At 40.7% G+C, this 23317-nt stretch overlaps 1 protein-coding gene and 1 long non-coding RNA gene across 16 annotated transcripts in view; one reads left to right on the forward strand and one right to left on the reverse strand.

Moving 5' to 3' along the window:
* Nucleotides 1-8438, forward strand: part of LOC147654663 (uncharacterized) — a 27950-nt gene extending 19512 nt beyond the window's left edge. Inside the window, exon 2 of the long non-coding RNA XR_015282824.1 lies at nucleotides 829-8438. This is a non-coding gene — a long non-coding RNA (uncharacterized LOC147654663). The remainder of the gene's footprint in view (nucleotides 1-828) is intronic.
* Nucleotides 8439-9089: 651 nt separating this feature from the next.
* The window catches only part of ELOVL5 (ELOVL fatty acid elongase 5), a 39805-nt gene continuing 25577 nt past the window's right edge, over nucleotides 9090-23317 (reverse strand). For all 15 annotated transcript variants that reach the window (XM_086876074.1, XM_086876075.1, XM_086876079.1 and 12 more), the window contains exons 4-8: nucleotides 16899-16976; nucleotides 16113-16284; nucleotides 14467-14591; nucleotides 12501-12635; nucleotides 9090-10988 (exon numbers count right to left, since the gene is read on the reverse strand). In XM_086876074.1, the coding sequence (XP_086732200.1) occupies nucleotides 10857-10988; nucleotides 12501-12635; nucleotides 14467-14591; nucleotides 16113-16284; nucleotides 16899-16976 (642 nt within the window). In that variant the 3' untranslated portion in view covers nucleotides 9090-10856. The remainder of the gene's footprint in view (nucleotides 10989-12500; nucleotides 12636-14466; nucleotides 14592-16112; nucleotides 16285-16898; nucleotides 16977-23317) is intronic.

A 23317-nucleotide genomic window follows, 5' to 3' on the forward strand; every position in this document is an offset into this window, starting at 1 on the left:
CCATCCACCTGAAGTGAATTGCTCTTTCAGCAGCTGCTGGGACAAGGCTTGCTCTTATAGATGGCTGCTTTAGTATGACAAACATCAAGCAGACTTCTGGACACTCAAGGCTGTGTGTTCTCTTTTGTTCTCTTTTTATGTTTCAGTACTGCTTTTGGGAGAGTATATTTGTGTTGTGTTTTTCTATAAATCACTTTGACAGAAATAGAGACATGTATTTTTTCCATGGGAAAAAAACCTCAACATATATTTTTTTTGATATTTTCAACAAAATAACTGAAAAATACCATCTGAAATAAAAAGCAAGGAAATGTTACCTAAGGGCCTCAGTGACACCTGGTGTTCAGGCAATGGATGTGATATTCCCTGGGGGAGGGTTCCCAGGGAAGTTGTCAGACCAAGGCAGTAAGAGCATCTGAAAGGACAGTATGTCACTGCAGGAGCATCACTCACTCCCAGACACTGGCCATCTCCACTTCCTCAGGGGATAATGCAGCACAGCATAGTGCTGAGGATGGGCCCAGGAAGATCAGAGGGAATAAGGGGAGGGGGGAGCCCAGTAACCATTTTCCTACTTCCACTCCTTCCATACTACACTGTATTTTGATTTTCCTGCAGGATTAGTCTCAGCTTTTGCTGAGCTCCCATTGCCCAGGACAGAGGCCAGGTGCCAGGAGAGAGGTGTTCCCACACAACCCACAAAGCTGCACTGTTAAAGGCATCAAGGGTTAACATGGCCGCAAAGATCTGTCACAAAAATTTGTTTCAACACCAGTATTGGGGTGCTACTCATGCTTCTCTGATGTCAAACTATTTCTCCCTCTACAGATATTTTAAATGACTCTGCTCAACAAGAGCCATCAAGACTGGAGACAAGGGTTATGAAATTCAGAGGAGCTCCCACTAAAGAGAACATGACCAAGTAGCCTAGACCAGAAGATGTTTGCAGCAAAGAGCAACATCCCTTTTTGTGGTGGAAGTGCAGCCCAGCTCTGGGCAGGTGTGAGGAGTAGGCTCAGTGTGGTGGCCAGCAGACCTGGCAATCATTAGACCCAGAATGAGGTCACAAGAAGCAAACCCATGCCTGGATGGGGACCGTGGTCTTCCAACATAAGGCCAAAGCCTTAGAAGAAAGAGTAACGTCAGAAAACACATTTGTTAATGCTGCTTGAGTGAAAGCTACCCTTGTATGGAGCTGAGCTGTGGCTGCTCTGCAGAGAGCAGGGATGGTTTTGGGTGTTCATCAAACACCTACTGCTGAGAGAGACGGTAGCTGTGGCCAATCAGAAAACTGATCCGGTGTCACATTCCCATCTGTGCACAATTTCCCTTGCCTTGCTGAAAATGAGAGCAATTCAGTTCATATTCCCCAGTTTCTCTTCCTGTCCCTCTTCTCAAAACTGCCATGAGGGCATCCTTCTTTCTTGCTTGCTAGAGCCTCTCTCCCCCATGAGCTTTTTTTCTTGGCATTTTGTGTGTTTTCTGCTTCCTGTGTATGTTTTCCTTCAAACTGTTTCCTCATTTTTTCCAAACTAGCCTCCTGTTACTGAGGTTTCAGAGCAGGGAGGATGCTGTCTTCTGTAATACAGAGGAGCTTCTGTCCTAGCACCACCCTTCATGGTCTTTTTACAAGGCCAGACATTTTGGGGTTTGCTCACCTAAATTTATCTACTATAAAGCATGATAAATACTGAGTGCTATTAAATAATTACCAATCACTTGTATGTGATGGACAGCTGGTGATGCATTATGTTAATAACCATTACAGGCTAAGCTTTAATGAGAAAATACAGTTTATTTGAGATTTGGGCTGAGTTTAATGAATTTGTTCTTTTTTTTTTTCTTCCCTGCTTAAATGCTTAAATTCACCTCTACCTATAAAATGCTGTCATTGAAATGTCATTGAAATTGTCTGAAATATTCCTGGGTATCAGGATGCACAGATCAGTATTCTGACAATTCAAAACAAAACAGCTCCTGCTTTTCTATGGAAGTCAAAGTTCCCAAGGCTATTTGTGCAATCAAGGTCAGGTGCATCATAAAAGCCTTTATGTAGGCTATGCTTGCTTTTAATCTCCTCTCCCTTTTTGACCCCTGTTTCCACACTAGGAAACGCTCTTGATTACAAAGTCTTCGTGAGAGTGAAATAAAAGACAACACAATGGCTTATTCTTGTATGTGGTATTCAAAAGCAGTTATTCTCTGATCATCTATACCAGGAACTACTGTGCAGATGTTTCCAATACAGGTCAGGAGCTCTGTTTATCTCTGCCCAGTCATCCTCTTCTAAGAAGGGGCTTTCGAAGAACACACACTACAGTGCAAGGAAAAGGTCTCTGGCTGTGAAATCTCCATCCCTCTGTAAATACTGATCTGTCATCCTTGCCTGTACTAAATGCTGGCATATTTGTTTCTGGTGTCAGCTCCATCTTTCTATGGAATTCTCCTGGTTCCGGGGTGCAGGAGCAGCAGCGTGTCCCCAGCTGTCCCCTCGCAGGTGCCACCAGGAGAGGGCATCGGCTCACAGAGCATCCCCTGGGACCTGCAGTCCCCGGGCATCCCCCACACTCTGCTTCTGGCCCTGGATTCTCCCGTGCCCAGCGGCTCCCGCTGCCACCTCCCGCACTCCCCGCTCTCAGCCAGCCAGGCTGACATCAGCCCTCCACTTAACCACACCTATCGGAGGATTAGGTTTAAAACCCCAGTGCTTGCTTACACCATTCCCAAACCTCCTTAAAAGTCATCAGCATGAAAGACAAAACGCCTCTGCAGATGCTGCTTAGATCTGCTCTCTCCGATTTTGAGGCCAGAATAGAAAACTGAACATAGTTGTGTTTGGGATTTTTTGTTTGTTTAGTTTTAGTATTTTTCTGGCAAGGTGAGATGGATGGAGTTTGGTTGTGAGTGGCTGGGGGTGGGTATTTGTCTAGTTGCCTTAGGGACTTTTTTCCTTTTATTTCAAAATGTAAAATCTCACATTGAGTATAATTTTTTTCTAAGTGCTCTGGATGGACGGAGCCAGCTAGTTGGCCCCATAGGTTTGGAGGTGTCTGAAACCTTGTATATTGCTCCTTTCTGACCGAGAGAGATTTAGTTGTTAATTATTCCTAATTTCCTCTGTTGCAAGGAAACTTTTGGGAAAATTCTGCATATTTCAAAAATACCAGGAAACCAAGCATAGCATCTACCACCAAATTGCCTGGTCTGGTTTCAGGAGCTCTTGCTCATTTAAAAAATCTACTTGTACAGCTTTATACCAGTAGAACTGGGCAGCAATTCCTCACATCTACTTAGCATGGAAACCAGAGTCAGATGTAAAGACTACTTCTTACCTTATTATTTAAACTTCTGAGAACAGAAAAGTCTTTTTCATGATGATTTGAAAAAATCTGTGCAAACAAGTTTAAAAGGAAACACAACTGATAATAGTTAGATGATAATAGTTATGCCATCTATATGCATGGGATGTATTTCCTGGTCTTTCTCACAAACTCATCACTATTCTACTGAGCAAAAGTGCATTTGCATCAAAGATGTCTCAAGTCCCTAATAGCCCAGCACACCAAGAGCTGGTCTCACACTCCCTTCCAACTCCAAGTGATGTGGGAAACAAAGCAACTTGATCAATTAACAGAAGATCTTTCAGAGAGGCAATTCTTTCTAAATATACAGAAAGGTGTTAGGTACTGAAGCATTGAGATATCATTGATTTTAAAGGAAGAAAGGCACTTAGATAAATACAAGGCTATAATTTTTTTTTAAAATTTTATTTTCATAAATATTTCTGGTAGGTAAGCTGAGATTCTGATTTCCTACAACAGTGGTAAATTTGAATTAGTAGCATTTAGTAAACATTTGGCTTCCAGCAGCAGACAGAACAGCTGATAAAGACATGCTTCCTGCTTGCTAAATGGGATGAGACACTGTATGTCTAATCAATTACACAAATACAATACCTTGCTTCAGTATGTGTGGAAAAAAAAATCACTTCATTTCACTGTAAGTATTTTTACCAAGTAGTTTATCACCACATAAAATGACCTCTGGTGCTGGCCAATCCTAGTGGAAAGGCTGTGATTATCCACTTAGGCAAGTCTCAGGCAGTAAAAGTGCAATTGTGCCATGGGGATTGTGCATTCCCCATTACACCAGAGCAGCAGCAGCAAATGCACAGGTGTAAACAATTCTATGGGATTGCATTTTTATGTCAACAGATTCAGTTCACTTCAAGTTCCACCTGCTCCCAGATAAAATGCAACAATGAGTACAGTTTTGCATTTCGTTTTGTTACATGGCTGGACCATCCCTGTTTGAGCTGGAGCTCCAGCTGCTGCTGAAGGGTGTGAGGCAATTCCTCTCATGAGAGAATTCAGGACCTTTCTTCTGAACACAGGCTTCCTTCACATGTCATGCCACTGCAGTACCTTCCATCAGCAAACAGGAAGTTCCTACTGTACCTTAAAAACTTTCCAAGATTTATGGGTCAGATTCCTGGAAAAGGTATTGCTTTAACATGTGCTAGATCTGCATAAAACCAAGAAAAATTAAAAACAAAACCAAACCAAAGCAGTTGGTTCACTCCAGAGAGCATATTTTCCCAGACTACATGACTTCCAGCTGTACCAGGATGGCCTCCAGGCTTTCTGATGCTGGCTACCTCGTGGCCTTTGGAAGATCTTCCTTCTGATCAAGGAGGCTGCCTTCTGCCTCACCTGCTCATTTGGAAGAGGACAAAGTGTCCATGTGGTGTGGAGTGACCTTGGCCACCTGCCAGATACCCACTCAGCTGCTCTCTCCCCCTCCTCAACAGGATTGGGGGTGGAAATAAGATGAAATAAGATGAAAAGATTGAGGTTTGAGATAAAGACAGGAAGGTTACTCAGCACTAATTGTCATGGCTCAAATGGATTCTGGGAAAAAGAATTGAATTTATTTCCAATTAAAATAGAGCTGAATGGTGAGACACAAAGACAAAACTAAAACACCTACTCCTTACCCCCTTCTTCCAAGGCTCTTTCACTCCTTTGTTCCCCCCTCTACCTCCTCCATGCTCCAGGTGGTGTGGGGGTGGTTGTGGTCAGTCCATTGCAGCTCCTCTCCTTCCTACTCATGTTCCAGTGTGGGCCTTTCCCATGTGCTGAAGTCCCTCAGGAAAAACTTGCAGCATGGGCTCTCCACAGGCTGCAGTTCCTTCTGGGCATGTCCATGTGCTCCACCACATGGTCTCCCATGGGCTGCAGTGTGGGTATCTGCTTTACCATAGGCTTCTCCACAGCCTGCAGGGGAATCTGCCCAGCATCACCTCCTCCCCATCCTTCCTCTCCCACCTTGGTGTCTGCAGGGCTGTTTCTTACACTTTTGCCATCACTTTCTTAGATACACTTCTTGTCATCACTTTTGTCATGCCCTTTCTTAGATACACTTTCAGAGAGGCACCAACAGCTGTTTTTGCCAGAATGCAGAGCAGCACACCAGGGGTTCCCATCCTGGTCTTACCAGCATTAGAAGTGGTCAGTGACACATCTTCAAGCAATCCCCCAGAGCTTCTCACTACTCTTATGGGAAAAATGCTCCAGAGCCATATTCCACTAAAAAAGGCACTCTTCCTATTTATAGCCTAGGAAGACTCTTGGGTAGCTTATACCCATTTGATTTGTGTCATGACACTTAAAATAGCTCATTTTCCTTCATGAAAATTTGAATCTACTGATGTGATGCCTGTGTTGGCTGAGGTTACATTCCTTCTCAACACAGAAATTAAACGTCTGTTTTTAGAACAGAACTTCTCCATTTCTCTGACCATCTCAGTAACTCTTCTGCACAGCAGATCTTTTAAAATCAGTTTTCTTGAGAGCTGATGTATTCATGAAAAGGAAGTCCTGCCAGAGCCTCATCCTCCCACATTCCTCCTACTGAAAATGGACCAATTAGCAATTAAGAGATATTTTTCTGTTTGTTTTGTTTTGTGTCCCACAGTGGCAGCTCTAAGTTGTTGAAGAGATGATTTGCAATATACCTTCCTTCTCCCCAGTCATGTCCAACTAGAACTCCCATGGAAACAGATGAAATTCCATTACTGGTGCCTAAGGGGGATTTACAGTAATCCCATTTCTTACTCCAGTCATCAAGGTAGTTTGCTGTAGAAGATGTAATCTTTCCTGGCACTGATAGTACTCTCTGATGTTGTCATCTCCAAACATTGTTGCAAATAGTCCTGCTTTTTATACCAGGGCTTCTTCTAAAACATTATTAATGGGCGTTCTGGCTGAAAGCATTGAAACAAACCATCTGGTCATAAGTCTGACCTTGCTTATCCATGGATCCTGTTGCTGGTCACCACACCCTTTAGTTTACATAATAATTTCCAAGATTAAAAATACTACTGATTCCAGAGGGATGGAAGATGTATTTCCTTTGTCTACACAGTATTTTTATTTTTTTTTATTAAAAAAAAATATGGGTTTATCAGAGGTTATGAATTCCAGGAAAGCACTGTTATATTTTCTCACTTCTTTTTTTTTTTACTTTCTTGTACTCATTCTTCCCATTTATTCTGAAACCTGTTATCATATTGAATCAGACTATCAAGTCTACCATCTATCAGAGATTTTACATTCCTCCTATAGAAAATATAGTACCTACGTTATATATCACTGAAATACAAAAGGAGTAAGCCTCTTTCCTCCTTCTCCACATCCCAGTTTGACTGATAGAGTCAACACAACACTCCTTTGTTTTTTTAATCTGGGCCTTTGTTAGTATTTTCCCTCCTTTCTGTTGGAGATTATTTTAATAGCTTTGACTTTAAAATGAATGCCTCTGCTACTGTCATGTCATGGGAGGCCTGGGGACTCCAGCTTCCCCTGCTCATACAAATGAATTCTACCAAAACTGAGAAACAGATGAACCTTGTTTTGTATATCCATCTATTTAAAGTAAATGAATTAAAAATTGAAAATGAAATCGGTTTGCCTTATAAATCAGTTTGTGAAACATCCTGATGATCACAACTAATCACTTTTGCTGGTGCAGTAATTCTTGGCAAGAGGATGACAGTGACAATGTAAATTAATCCTCTGTACAATACAACTCGGAGCAGCATTTCTCTAACAGATCTCTATCTGTATTTCATCATTCCCTGCATTGCCTCAAAGGGATTCTCTGTAGAACCCACACAGTTCAAGTAATTTGGCCTCCGATTTTATTTATACTTCTCTTCAGCATCCATCTTACTTTTACATCTCTTTTTTGGAATAATGTATACATTTTAACAACATACATTCGAACCTCATGAAAGAAACACACATTTTATCAACTTAAACTCAAGACAGCTACCAAATATCAAAGGCAGATGCAACTCCCTGAACAGTTCTTTATGAGGTTTAGGGATTTCATTACCCCAGTTTTGAGGATTCAAGTCCTGTCATAAGCTTCAACACTTACTTAGTATCTCTCTTGTGTCAAGTAAAATACACAACCAGCCACAAAGATTTCCAGAATTGTTCTATTTTTCCTCTCCCTGCCAACTTAAGAATCCCAGTTCCTGAGTGATCCCAGTCACTGATGACTTGTACATCCATGATGCAGCACTCAATGTCTTGATAGCAGGATCACTCTAAAAAGGCTGCTTTCTAGCATTTGAGCTTACCTATCTCATTCACAGCTGAACAAAAGCTTAACATTTCTTTTCATCACTGAGGCTGTAGAGCCTGAGTGCAGGGAGGGATTTGGTCAGCTCATGAACTGCACAAGATCTTAACCTAATGGTTTGTAGCTTGGTCATTCTCTGCAAATAATAGAACTATCTCATTCTCCTCAGCCACATTTACATGAAACCTTCTCCATCCTGTTGGCAGCATCACCTCTCCTGCCTTTACAACACAGAAAGTCCTTTCTGAGGACTCTCTCACAGTCTGAGGCACCAATCCCAGCTATTAGGATCGTGTGAGGAACCGAGGCAACCCAAAGGCTGTTACTTGCCCCAAGCCAGGTGATGCACTGGAAGCTGGGCAGGTGGGCAGACCCAAGGCTCGTGCCTTGTTCCATCAGTTATGGCAAGATGATACGTGATCAAACCTATCCAGCTCTCAGACACTTTCAGTTGCTACTGAGATTGTAGAGGAGTATCCAGGAACCACAGTTTTTGCCACACAGGTGTAAACACTGCTGATGTTCCCAAGGTCACATCTCCTGCCAATTTTGGACAAAGTCATTTGGTTTTGTCACCATGTGCCATCAACCTTGAAGGTGAGGTTTGCAGTGCAGCAGCCCCATCTCTGCTGGCTCACAGAGGGAGGCCAGGTTGGGGCCGTGGCTTATGCCTCCTAGGTACTTCCTGGAGATCTGGCTTAACATCCAAAGAACTGCATCTTACTGAGCCTTCCTTAGAAACAGACACAGTTTCATAGCTGAACTGGCATGTGAAGGAAACTGCCTTAGCAACCACCCCAGACATTCAAAGCACCCTCCCAGCAGAGACCAACACAGCACGAAACCTGTGAGCCTTTCACACTAAGTGTAAACCCATCTCCCTGGTCTATGCTTTTTGTGTTAAGAGCCTGCAAGGGAAAAGACGGCCAGCTACGTACTTAGCTCTGTTTTACCAAGTCCATCACCAGCCTATCTGGGGTTGTTGCAATGTACTGATTAAACACTCAGATCAGAGGGTTCCAAAACAATCACCTAAGGGCAAGGGGAGCTATAAGGAAATTGGAGAAATGCTCCCATTCTGGAGAGAGGTATTATCCCCAGTTTACAGACAGGACAGCTGAGGCAGGAAGTCCCTCTCAGTCACGTTAAGCTTTGCTCCTGGCTCTCATCATCTGGAGCTGTTGGGGCTGCTCTGCATTCAGTGAGTCAGTAATCCCAGCGGGAGTTAAATCCATCACAAGGACCAGTATTTCCACAGCCAGGCGAGGGAATAGGGTAACTGCCAAAGGCTTCTATAAAAGATTTTTTGCAAAATCTCTGGTATGCTAAATGTCCCTGAAATCTGCAGCTACTCTTCCATCATGGTGGCTCCTCCTTGGCCTGATGCAGGCTGGGGCAATGCATTAAATCTGTACAAACCCACAGAATTCAGGCAAAGATCATCAAAAGTGTTTTAATGATTAAACCATGTCAAACATTAACAATGAAGTATATTCAGATGAGCCAAGAGTTTATTTCTAGCACATTTAGACAGCCTATTTTGAACATTATAGCTGCTGTACTGAGCTATGTAAAGACTCTGCAAACCAGTACCTAGAAATGTAGACACACGCACAAGCTTTGATAATGTAAACATAACAGACACTGTCTCCTTCAAAACAAAGAATGAAAACCCACAAGGCTAGTTAGAGAACTTATTAATTCCTTAAGAGATGTGCAAAAATTTTAAGAAAGATTTAAAAACAATTAAACGTGTTAAAACTGGCATTTATATAAATATCAAAAAACCAAATAGCTAAACTTGAGCAATGACCAGCAGAATGTCTTGCACAATTCAGTTTTTCAGAGCTTAATGGACCCCACCACGGCAGATACCAGAATACCAGATACTGGCTTTGCAACTGACTCCCCATACGTGCAAGACAGCATTTTACAAGAAGGAGTAACTTTAACTAGCACTCAAACCAAATCCTTAGATAACAAGCCAAAACATTACCAGTGATACACACAACTCACATTACAGAAACAGACATTTCCAGCACATTTCAGTAACATTTAAAAAACATTAGCTATGAGTTACAACTGTTGAAACTTGCTTGTTTGGGGAAAAAAAAACCAAACATTTTTGTGTTAGGCACATTTCGAAAGTGAACATATGCTACATGAAGAACAGTTCAGATACCAACTTAAATACAGACAATTCCATCAGAAAAACATCTTTCTGGCTCTACTTTTAAATACACTTTTGGATATGTCACAGACTTAAACAGTAGCTCCTAAAATATGGATATGGCTATGGTAATAATACTTGAAACTGCCAGTTTCATATTAAAAACCACTCTTCATTTAGCATTTAAGAATTCTCAGAAGTAAGAAAGAAAAAAAAGAAAAAAAGTAAAAAGAATAGATGGGTCCACCCTGTATATGCTCTAAACTTTAGAGACAATATTTAAATCTTACTCGACTGTGTAAGCGCCAATTACTTTTATGTTAGTGACGCACTTCAAATAAAAAAATAAGATCTATTAAAAAGGTAAAATAACTTTTCCATCTGTTTTGTGACTGTTGAGTCATTTAAAGCCAAATATACAAAACTAAATGCGCCATTTCCAATTTCACTGTATCGAGTAAGAGATACGTAGCATCGTGTATCACATACAGAACAGTAAAATGATCAATGGATTCTTCTAAATGACCTTTATTAAAAAGTCAATCAACTGAAAAGTTGAAACATACCCTAATTTTTAAACCAGTAATAAGCTTTGGGCCCTGCTTTTTAATTTAAGGCATGTGTGTTTATCTACTGAAACCAGCATCATACAAATTACCTCTACAATCACATGCATGATCTATAGTTAAAAAAATGGAGGTTTAGATTACAGTGTTTTCAAATTGTGAATCATAATTCAGCACCTATCATATTGACTAGTAAGGCAACAGCAGTGTCGGATAATATGATAATACTCCCTTCCATAGTCTATAGCAGGGTCAGTGACAGCCCAGAATTATTTTTAAACTTTAACCTACTTTTATGTTCTGTATACAGTTTCTAGGGTGTTTGCACTGGTTAAGTCCTACATAAATCATACTATTCTAGGCAGGAATAGTTACAGTAGCCATTAGAGTATTAGTGCACAACTCTCATTGTGCTTACAATCAGATGATTTTGTTGTTGGGGTTATCAAAATGGTTTTTCAGTTTGGTCTTCAATCCTTCCTTTGTTTCCTTTGTTTCACATTGTTCTCAAGGGAAGAAAAGCTGTTTGTGTACCCATTTGCAATGGCCGTGGAGCCGTTCTGATACTCTTTCCTCCTCGAGGATGCCTTCCTGTTGTAAGTCTAGAATACACCAAAAGACACATGGTTTTGCTTAATTAGATATAAATAACCACTTCCTCACAGTAACTCTAGAAACACGAAAGTAAACTTGCATTCATCATTTCTGAAGACCTTGTGCCGGTGGTAAGAGTCTAACAAGCTCTACTACTTTTTGTGTATGAGACTACACTATGTTTTTCATTCATCACAGTGAGAGGAGTAGTTCACTTGAAAAGAAAAAGGCTTGGCAGTATGATGATAGTGTTATACTAATAGTAAATTAGAAACAAGGGAAGCAATTTTATGAGCAGACTATGGGATAAGAATATACTCAAAATGACACGTGAGGAAGAAGGTTTGAGGCACTGCAGGTGACAGTACCTTGAACAAAGCCAGAACAAGAGGTAGGTAAACAACAAAAGTGAGGGAAGTTCAGAGATAGAAATGTGATGGGAATTTCCATTGGCTAACACAAGAATCAAAAACCAACAGGACTGGGGAGACTGTCTAAAAAAATTACAGACAGTAAAATATGTATTATTTTTTTTCAAAGGGTCTCAGCTGCCTGACAAAAGCACGTTTCCCCAAATGAATTTCCCCAAATAAAATTCCCCAAAGGAATTTAAACAATTAAAAGTTAAAATATGAGCAAAACTGACAAAGAAAATCAAGTAATATCTGGAATATATTATAAGGTTTAATAAGCATGTTCATATGCAGCAAGTGATAGAAATCATGGGACTGATTTTGAGAAGTACCTGAAGAACAGACTGGGAAGCCTGCTGTGCTTCCCCCCATGAATCATTCTCACCAGAACCAAAATGCTCAAATATCTCAAACGCCATTTGAAACCTATAACAGAGTTTGCTTGTTTGGGGGCAGCAGGCTGCTGGTTTGATTTTCTGCACACAGTAGTACATGAATTTCTGTAGACAGTAGTTGTACATCTTTGTACAGAGCCCAGTTGTGAACTACTCAGAATAACATATACCAAGTCTGGATCTGTTCAAACATGAAATCTGATTTATAGAAACAACTAAATCCACTAATTTTCCATATGAAAATACAATCAAATGCCTGTAGAAGAGAACAAAATCTAGATTTCTGCATGTTGTGAGTTTAGGAAGTCTCCCCTTGCAAAAGCAGAAATGAACAATTCTTTCAGATGCTTCACAGGTTCACATGCTGCTGGTTTATATTTCAGACTGGAAAGGTTTGTCTTACGTAAAGCTCTTCCTCTCCCTTACCTGAAGTTAAAATGGCAGTAAGCCATTTTTGTGTATCACTCTGGCTTACTGAAATTACTAAGCACCCTGAATTATGGGTACAAAACATCAGAAGATCTGAAAGTAGATGGATAATATGATAATTGAAATAACATGATAATTGAAAGCTCAACAAGTGTAATACTTCTAGAACATATGCATGTTAGTGAAGGATAGCAAAAGGACATTCCAAGCATGTTTCTGTAACAGCTTTCCAGTGAGATAAGCCAGCAGAATGCTAGAAAGAGTTGATGAATATTACTTTTACCTGAATATAGAAATTTGTGAAGAGGATAATCAAAGAAATCATGTAAAAAATCTGAAAATACAGCCACCCCTGAGGAAATGCACATGGCCAAACAACACCACAGCTGGTCTGGAAGATTGTCAAGACAAACTGAATCTGGAGAGAGAAAACAAAAATAAGAGAAATGGAGCACATTAATGGAAGGAGGGAAAAACCCGTGACCAAAATCTCAACAGTTATTTCCAAAACAAGTAAAGAGTACGTAATACTGTGTGTTTGGGAAGTGCTTTCCCCGTAAACCTGAGTTAGCAACATTCAGATTGTGGTATGCTGTTAGGTGTGTTTATTTATATTTTTCCATTTTAGAACATTAGAGCAACCTATGTAGAATTGATGTATAAATATCTCAAGGAAGAAACATCACCTTCTTCCTAGTGAAAGTTCATTGGGATTTGACTTTACCATCCTAATGGAATAGATCTGCATCTCACTGCTTCAGCTGCACAAGACCTGGGGTCACTTGGTCTACATGTAGACCCCTGCAATCCCCTCCCACACAGGACCTGTCTGACATATGGCTCCTGTGGAAGAATTTTTGGGGCAAAGGCTGCAGTGAAGCTGAGGAGCCAGGGAGGAGGATAAGGGTACAATTATCTTTAATTATCTCTTTTGGAAAAACAGAGTTTGGGCTTACGTGATGCAGAGGGCCTTAGGCAAAATTCATCCTCACATAAAGGCTACCAGATTAGGGAATGTTTATTTAAAAAGGGAAAGGCTGTTCTGCCCTGCTATTTTGCTGCCCTAACAGCTATGCATGTAGGGCAGGCAAGGAAGTGAAAGCAGCTATGACAATAGCCAGGGGAGCAACTGAAGCTCTGAGACACTGCATTCTAGCACTAGAACAACCAGGATGAAGAACAGAGCCTAAATCCGGAAAGAAAAACAGAAACAAACCTCAAACCAAAGCAACCCCCCCACCATGCCTCCCATGAAAATAATGAACCCTCAGCTACAATACTTAGCCATCCTTCAGAAAAAACATTGCTAAAAAAAACATGTTGAGAATCAACACTGTGAACTGCTGGCAGTAAATGTTATTAATTATCACCAGCAAATGTTTTTAAAACTATTCACAGCTCTGAGATGGTGGGGGGTGGGGAAGAATATAAATAATTTATCTCTAGGTTTCAGTTTCCCCCCTACAAAATGGGGAAGCAAGAACACTCGTGCACATTTCCTTGTTGTGTTCTGACATGTACACATTGAAACCTGGTTCTTGTGCAGTAGCACTACCGCATGTGCTGTATTACTTAATTTCCCTGCTCTTATAACCTCCAGCACACAGTGGTCAGGCTTCATCAACACACACACTAGAAACAATGCAAACAGATACAAGGAGTCCGACACAGAATTACAAGAGAAAAAAAATCTGCCCATTATAAGTGCAAAAAGAGAGCAGAAATATTAAATAGTTTTTAATAAACCATTTACAACTGCATGCAAAAGTAGGACAAAAAAAGGCATTGTCCTGCAGGGCTAGAATGGCCCTTGTTAGCTGTGGATGGCATTGCACTCAGTTCCTGATCTGTCCCAGCCTGACCAACCAAGCACAGGGAAGAGCAGGCAAGTTCAAGTGGGCTTGGAAGAAAAGCCTCCTCCCCTGGCTACTGAGTCCCAGAAATCCCAGCACTGCAACTTCCAAATGCATCTAACAACACAACATGGTGGGGGGGAGAAAGATCCCACAGACCTCAGCGCTGATTCATGTACATCCCAGTCCCCAGCTCCCCACTGTCCTGAAAACAGAGCAAACAGATGTGCAGAGGCTGGATTTCTAAGGTGATCTAGGCACCACAAGATGTAAAAGGTACTAGCTCTCATTCTCTCTTCTTTTATCCCCTGACAAAATTTCCTGACTTGGTAAAGACAAGAAGATCTCATCATGAATACAAGTGCCTGCTGAAGCATTGAAGAGCCAATCACTCACCAGCTGCCCCTGAGTGATGTACTTCTTCCACCACAGATAAGGACGCATTGCTGGAACAGCGGACAATCCGTAGTAGGAGTACATGAGGACATGGATAAAGCTGTTCAGTGTGGCACCAAAGTAAGCTAAAAAAAGGGCAAGGGAAAAAGAAAGTACGCTGCATTACCAAGAAGGAACATGCTGTTTCATGGAACCTACAAAAATAACAAGTTCAAAATGTTACTATTTAAAATATGATTTATCTTAGAAGAAAAGCAAGAGGGTTCTTTTTTACCCTGTTTTTCGTTCTGCCTACCCAATGGAGGAGCTGAGCTGCTCTGCAGCTTTGTGCTTTACACCAGCCTTCTGGTTTTGTTTCCTCAAGTTATTCTTTTTCACATCTACATTGTGGTTTCCCAAGGGAACTGAGGAAACTGATAAGAAGGAGGAATGCTCACACACCAAACAATCAATAGCTTCACCCATCTACTTTTAGGTTGCTTTCACTTCTTTCCACGCAGAAGCCAATTTTGTCATAACCAAAAGCTTCAGATGCCTTCAGAAACTGCAAGTTAGCTATTTTATTTGTCCTTGTTTACAGCTTTAGTCATTCAAGAAACTTCCAGCTTAACACTGAACTGCATAGAACTGTGATGACACAACAGAACATAAAGCTTGGAAGAAGAACAACACATGACTAGAAATAGCACAAAAATATTTTCAAGACCACATAAGAACAAGATAGAATCTAAGTATATGAAGTTTTGACTGCTGTATGAACAAGGACTGACTTCCTTGGAGGAGAATGTGTTTCCAGATGCAGGCTTTTTATAAGTTCAGTATTACTCACCGTTGTGCTGACAACACAAAACAAATACAAGTTTCTATGCTGTTTGGCTCAGAGAGCAGACTCCTGAGGAATGCAACCTCTTGGTCTGCATTGCCAGTAGCTCACATCCATTGGGTTTGAAAAGGTTTCTCTTGAATGGAGTGTTCAACAAAGCTAATATCTATAAGCTGCACATCCTAACCACAGCTAAGCCATGCTAATGCAGTTAGGAAACTAGATGGCCAGCTAAATGCAACAGAAATAAAGAATTAAAGCCAGGTTGCCAAAGGTTAGCAGGATTTAGACATGAGAAACATGGAAATCTTCCACTTAAGATTCATTCCCTCATGTTCATTAGTGCTCAGGGGACGAGATTTTAATTGAAATAATTTGTTATGGCCAGTGGTATAATAAGATTAAATTAAGAAAGTCATATCTCAAGTGCACTTTAAAGATACAAGGACAAGAGTCACTTTTAGCTGTTCTACAGCTGAAACGAGCTTCTGGCTTGACTTGGGAAAGAGTACTGTTTCATCAGAAGGACTGTAACTACAGCAAAAACAGAGAACAAGGTTGATAGGTATCTGACCTAGGCTAATTCACCTGACAAATGTCACATTGCCACATAAATTCTGAATGTCACACAGACACTCTTTCCTAGAGGCTGCACTGGCTGCAAAATTCCTGCAACCATCTATAATAGTTGTAATTCAGCAAAGCAGCTTAATATGGTACAGAACAAAGCCTGCAGCTGAAGGTACCAGAGATATTTGATCAAAAGACCACCAAAACAAAGCCCCTGTTGCAGATGTTCCCCCACCATAACCCAGGTACTTACAGTGACCACAAGGCACCCAGTTCATAACAAACCACCAGATGTTCAGCATTGTTGCATGGTGGTAGACATGCAGAACCGTGATCTGATGATTATTTTTCCTCAAAATGAAAAAGAAGGTATCCATGAACTCAATGAGTTTGGAGAAATAGTACCACCAGAGGACACGTATGATCTGGAAAGGAGGAAACAAGTTTTAGAAGCACTGCACATTGTGGGGGCTTTCAACTTAGGTTATCTAAGTAACTAAAATCCAGATTCTGCCCTGCACTACTTGGACTGAAGACACTGCTGGGATATTCTGTAACAGTTCTGCCTCATGTTTCTCCATAGGAGATCGAGGAACAAATCTATAGCAACAGCTGAAAACGGGATGACAAAGACTCCTTCATGAGGCTAGTGCTGTGCATCTGGGTTGTCCTGGGAGATAAAAGAAAATACTTAACCACAGCTGGTGCTGCAGTGCTCTCTGTAAAGGAGCGGTCAGAAGTCTGACCAGAAGAAAGTATCACCACATCTCAGAAAGAGAAGGGTAGTCTCAAAACAGAGTGGTGGGATACAGTCAGAAGACCAAGACCTCATTTTTATATCTGGGGACACTTGAAAATTGGCACATAGTTATTCACAAAAATACCTTATGTCTGACAGTGCACTGTCCATTGCACTGCAAAAGGAGGAAAAAAGTTCATAGTTTAAGCCAAATGTGCATAATCAATATCTTTCTGCTCTTCACTTACACTCAAGTGGACAGTTTGAAACATTACCAGCTCTAAGTCTCCATTACAGTACCTTCATATCAGCCTCTCCTCCACTGTGTGTATCCTGACAGAAGAAATTGTATCCTCCTTCCAATACTCCTGTCACCAGCTGAGCAAATAAAAAAAATAATGTTATTTGGGGAGAAGGCTGAACTCCGTGGCACCTGCGAACTGCCACAGTGGCTCTGCCCAGACATCTGGTGTCAAGAGAATCCTGGGCACCTGAGGGTGGCATTAGGTTAAATACAAGTTCCAAGCAGTGATCAAATCATAGGGAAGGGTGAATGAATACATTTTACCAATTGAGATATACCAAAATAAAAGTAGGAGGTAACATTTTATCCCCACTTATCCCACACTGTGTGAGCACTTTCAGAGTCATATTCCACACACATTCTCAAGAAAACTCCTTCTTTGCTGATAATCTCATTCTTAGAGAAAGAAAATAACCAAAGTTCAGTAAGTACATTTTTCTTCTGATTACTTTTGGAAAGAGTTACATCTTTAAGAAATTTTATAGTCAAGAAATGTGATTACAATTTTTTTAACCACATATTTTCAGCTTTGCTCTCCTTAACAGCTAACAACAGATGTTTCACTGCATTGCCATTCTTCAAGATCTTTTTAAGCAATTCACTCATCCCAAGTACATTACATCCTTCCCAATATAAGTGACTTCCTCTGCAGGATATGCCACTGCCTGCCTGACTTCCTGGCCTAACAAGTAACACCTCAAAGATAAAAAAATCACTGTTAAGAGTAACGACCAACTATTTATTAGTCATGACAGATGACAGGGTGTCTGCTGTGGAGGGCTGGCTGAAATCTCTAGAGAAACAAGACCCATGCTGGATGTTCTCACCCTTTCACAGACGGTAGGAGATGGTAGGGCAGGTTGAAGGTAGAATGGGAGGAGGGAGTATGTGCAAGGATGTGAACAAGAACCCCTTTAATATCTTAACAGAAAGGATCATTGGACATAAGCTGTTTATAAAGATGTTCTTCCTCTTGGGAATAGCATGAGGAGAGGAGTAACAGCTTTAGGCAACTCCCAAGTGAGAAAAAACCCTGTTAGATATCTTAAAAAACATCTGAAAGGCAGAAGCAAGTTGTATGTTTTTGGCCTTATCTAACTGCAGAATAAAAAATAGCTTTGCAAAACCACTGTAGAAACTCCTTGCACTAAAAGCCATTTTAAAAGATCACTTGATTAAAGGACTACAATATCTGGTATGACTAAATGCTGCTCAGAACTGTGAACAGGAAGCTAATTTTAAAAGCTTCAATAAAGATTATCACTTAAATGATCTACCTTTCCCCAATGCTATTTCTTTCATGCCTCATTTTCCCCCTAAATTAGCTTTTAAAATACTCAGTCAGACTAGGTAATTATTTTTGACCTTCTGAGACAGAATTATTGCTGCAATTTAGGGGAAAAAATGTACATCTAGTTATATCATAATATACAGACCTGGAACAATCTCCTGTATTAGAGATAAATCAATAGCATGCTGCCACAGCAAGGGCAGGGCAGCCATGCACATCAGCAGCAGACCCAGGCACTTTCCCTACCCAAGCAATAAAGGGAAGGCAGCCATGGAAGGACTCCTCTCCTGGCTGCAGGGCTCTGCAGTGGACACCAGTTTAAAAGTAGTACCTTGCTAAAGAACCAGCTGTGCCCCAGAGCAAGCTTTGCACCAAGCCACTTTCAGGCCACTGAGGGAAAGACTGTGTGGCCTTGCAAGTGCCTGCTAGTCCCTTAGACAGAAGACCACATTGTGCTGTGATCATGTTAAGGGCTTACAGATGTTTTCATACAGTTCTCATAGTTCAAGGAAGTGTTAGGAATAGAAGGAAAATAACATTGTTTATATTGTAATTAATCCAAACAATGTCCATCATCAATGCTGCACTCCATAAACTTCTTCCCAGTAAAGGCTGGCATAGTGAATCCACAGAGCTTTTCCTGCAAGTGGTACAGGTTCACCACCTAGAGTGTAAAGCAACCAAAGGTGTCTCCATGGATCCCACCTCTCTAAAGGAGAATGCCATCAGTATGGCTATGAGCAGTGGCTTGAGCTCAACCTTGCACTCCCTTGTTTACAAAAGAACATATTATTGTATGCTAGGAATTGTAACACTCTCACAACCACAAATGACATAAGCAAAGCAACATTTGTAGGAAATGTCAGCATCTTTTATCATATAAATAGCTAGTATAGTCACAAAAATAATTTCATTCCCCACTTTCCAGAAGGAATTAACTGGCAAAAAGCTGCTACAGCTGCCCACAAACTGCTGTTGCTGCCCACAAACCTTACTCAGTGCAACATACATGTAAATAATTTTCCCCAATTATCCAGCTGTTCCTTTGCCTGGCACCATTATTTCTTGCACCCACAATACTTTCATCACATACCAGAAGGCTTCAGAAAACAAAACCAAGAGATCACTCTGAAACATGACCACAAATGGCTCCAATATGCACGGGTGTACAGCCCCAGGGAGCTGCTTCTCTGCTACCACAAAAGTGATAAGGAGGGGTCAGAAATTTCCAGCAGTGCATTTAAGTCCTTGCTCACACAATTTTTGTGGTCTGTTCCCTGGATGGCCAGCATTTCCAAGACCCCCTTGCAGTACTGTACAGTAGGTCTGAGACTTGCCCAGAAATAGAGCGGTGGCTCCTCTGTCAACACAGCCTTGAGACAACCTTTCCTTTCTTGCCTGCTGTCTCCAGAAGTCCATCATCTTCAGGCTGGCAGGAGTCCAGGCCTGCTGATGGCACTGCTGATGAACAATCACAGGCAAATCTTCTCTCAAGAAATTAACATGTGCAGAAAAGGTCAATTATAACCATTTGCACTTGAGTAAACCACGTCATGTGGTTTCCAAGCAGCACAAAAAGACAGTTCCTTCATGAGCTAATTAAAATGGTACTCAAACTCAACGTTAAGTCCCTCAGTTCAGGGGAAAAACCTGAAGCTCAAGGTTGCATTTGTGCTGAAACAACCCACACTTTCCTCCCCTGCAATGAAGTTTTCTTTTTTCCTATTGATTCAGTTTTGTAATTCTGTTACTGAATTCCTTGAAATGCCATGGCATATGCTATTTTATCAATTTTGCTGCCAAAATAAGCCAGAACTCTTAACACCAGTCTGTGTGGGTGGAGGAGAGGTGTTACCGGGAGGATTTTGTTTTTTTCTCATGATAAAACTAAAGTCTGAGACTCACTGGAGAGGGGCAGATAGGAGACCTAGCACAGCATCATGCTGTCAAGGCATGGGTTTACAAGGTTCAAAACAGAGCTAGATCAGAATGAAGAGAAACAGAAGGTCATGTCTGATCAAAGCAAGCAAATGCCTGCACAGATAGGGAACTTTATCTTTACATGAACGCAGTTACTCTAGAGCAGAGATAAGGGCTTCAGGAGGGTGGAGAAAGAAAGGGGAGAAGAAAGAGCAGCCTAGCTGCCACCCATGGCTCATGTGACACAGTATCTTTCACAGAGTCCCCTGCTTCCTAAAACTTTTCCTACAGCATATGCAACACCCCACTCATCAGGAAAATCTAAAACTTTTCTCAGACAGATTCAGTAGTGAATTAATTTTTTCAGAAGATGCCGAAAAAAGACAGCAAAGAGATCGATTAAGAAAGTGAGCCTTCATCATTGACCAGTTTTCTCTAATGAAAGCCCAGGTGGTCCAGATCACTTGGCCAGTTTTGCTAATAATCACCCCAAAATAACATAGGTCTGTGTGCTGTATAACTGGGTAGCTGGCATTCTCCCCTCTTTGCTAAATCACCCAGCTGAGACTCAAGCAGAGAGGCACGGGCCCTACTCAGTGCTGCAAGACACCTTGTGATCCCAGCACAGAGCAGCAGCACAGGGAAAGCAGTGCTGCCTCCGCTGTTCCAGCTGCTCCTGCAGCCCTTCCAGACATGGCCATGCCAGCCAGCAAGTGATCAGCCCATATCCTATAACCCCTGCCAGTCCCTGATAGGCACCTTCACCACACAAGATCACTCCCTTTGAAGCCCCTGCCTGAGGCATAAGAGTGTTATTTCTACTTAAAGTTCAAGGACTGTAGATTTTTACAGAATAAAAATATGTTTGTCCCCAAAGAACATACTGTCCTCCTGAAGTATGTGATAAATTAGCCTAGAGAAACCTCTCCAGCTCCCCATGATCTGTATTGCCTGTTATATTGTTAGGGACAAGTATAGTCCACTTCTCTGCAAGCACCAAAACCCAGCCAAGTCATTAAATATCCCAATAAAAAGGTATAGCAAGCACAGACAGAAACTATTAGGAATACCACACAATAGGTCTAAAATTTCTAGGGATTTTAGACCAAAGTGCACAATACCTAGAGTTACACAAATGCTGTGATGCCAAATTCCCCCATGATATTTCTTACAATAATTCAGACATAAAGGCTGGAAAACCAAGTAGGTCATCCTTTTCATCCCACTTGGGAGGATGCCTCACTTTAACATCTTGTTTTGGTCACATAATATGCAAACTGAGCTGTGATGCTATGAATCATGACCTGAATCACCATAGCTATAATTCAGGAAAAACTTCAAAGTAGGGTTTCAGTTGTACTGTACACAAGCTATTAAAGCAACTTATTTTCAGACAGGCTACTAAACGAGTGCATAACTGGTGACATGCTATGATTTTCCACACAGTAGGACTGAAAAATTTTCATCCAACTGAAACTCAAAATGTCAACAAGGAGAAAAACAGGGAGTTATACAAGTTTTCTGAATGTTGTTCCTCATCATTCTAGCTTAAAAACAAGTAAGTGTACTATAAATTGCTACTGATATATGGCTAGTCCTTCAAAGGAAAATTTCCAAGACTGACAGACACAACCAAGGGTATCACATGCTGTGCACCAACGGGGGTAATTGTGCAGGTACTTGAGATAGAGAACATAACCTGGAGATGCAAGAACCCATTTTTTCCCTATGCCCTTTGGCTGTCTCCCTGCAAACATCAAGCATTGTGGTGTTATGTCAGCATGGCTTTCTGCTTTGTCGCATTTTAATGGGATCAGTCCCTTGTTGCAGAGCATCACTTGCCCTCACATCCAGCTTGTAAGTGCTGCCAACCACATTTCATTGCAACCATCATGTGTTTAATGATCTCCATAAATGCTCTAGCTTTATGTATGTCCATTTACAAGGAGAAGGTATATTTACAATACTAATGAACAGTTCCATAAGGATAATATTAGATTAAGAACAACACTCATTTTCATGTAAAACATTTCATTATATTGGAACAAGGGATCTTAATATTCACTGTATTTTAGTTATGTCGTTGCTCCATGATATAACAGCTATTTATCTGGTTACAAGTATGAGACTACTTCAGCATATAATGAACAGTCCTCCCTTGGTAACCAGTTTATTGTTAGCAGGGAAAAGGCATTTATAGGATCAACAGTTTAGGCATTTTCTCTTGTTTAAATTTACCAGCAGGTTTTGTAACACAGCAGAACATTACAGTAATTTTGAAACTATGAGTTTTATTCCAAGTGTTCAAAGAAGAAAGATTGACTATCCTGGGAGTTTTATCCACACTTGGTACAACTGAAGAAAAGTCTGCAGTTGTAAACTGTCAATAACATAACTGAAGGTTAAAACAATAGATCACTATATAACTGTAAATATTACCTGCAAAAAATAATACAAATGGACATGGATGCCAACATCAACACTACATTTAGACAAATTAAACTGATCAACACACACCTTTTCTGGATTATAACATCCTTACAAGGAGGTTAGAAATGTAAGCACATCAAGAACACAAGTAGCTCCAAGTACCTACTGAATCCAAAACTGCTTCCAACTGAACAATTAAGTATCAAATTTCTTAATAACCCAACACAGTAATTTTTGAGTAGACAATTCACTATACAAGAGAAATAACATTGAATTTAAATCACTCCATCTCTAAACACTCACCTTGTAAAATACTACAGAATTAACTACAAACTTAAAGGAGAATTGCAGCTTATATACACTTCTAAGCTCATGCAAAGGTAAAAAAAAAAAAATAAATTAGTAGCTTTAGCCCTAGGTTGTATTTGAAAAGACTGTAGTGAAAGAATTTAAAAGAGGATGTTGAAAAATGAAATATCTTGTTACAGAAAGACAAAATACTTTAGTTAAAAGTGTGCCAGAATATTCTGTACATTAAAGTAAAAGAGTAATTTTCTGACCACAACATTACTTACACTACCATAGTTTTTAATTTTCACTTGAACAAAAACATACAGTACTGAGTAAGAGCAGCCAAAGAGCTCTCTGGGAAGTGGAAAACTTTACACTGCCTATATCTTTGGGTTTTTATGAAAGGAAATAAGTTCACAGAAAGTTCAGTTCAGTGAGAAATACATTTGTACGTTTAGATTTTAAGCTCAAAGAAACAGATGA

Source organism: Cyanistes caeruleus, chromosome 2 (genome assembly GCF_971803275.1).
Source record: "Cyanistes caeruleus chromosome 2, bCyaCae1.hap1.1, whole genome shotgun sequence".
Classification (NCBI taxonomy): Eukaryota; Metazoa; Chordata; class Aves; order Passeriformes; family Paridae; genus Cyanistes; species Cyanistes caeruleus.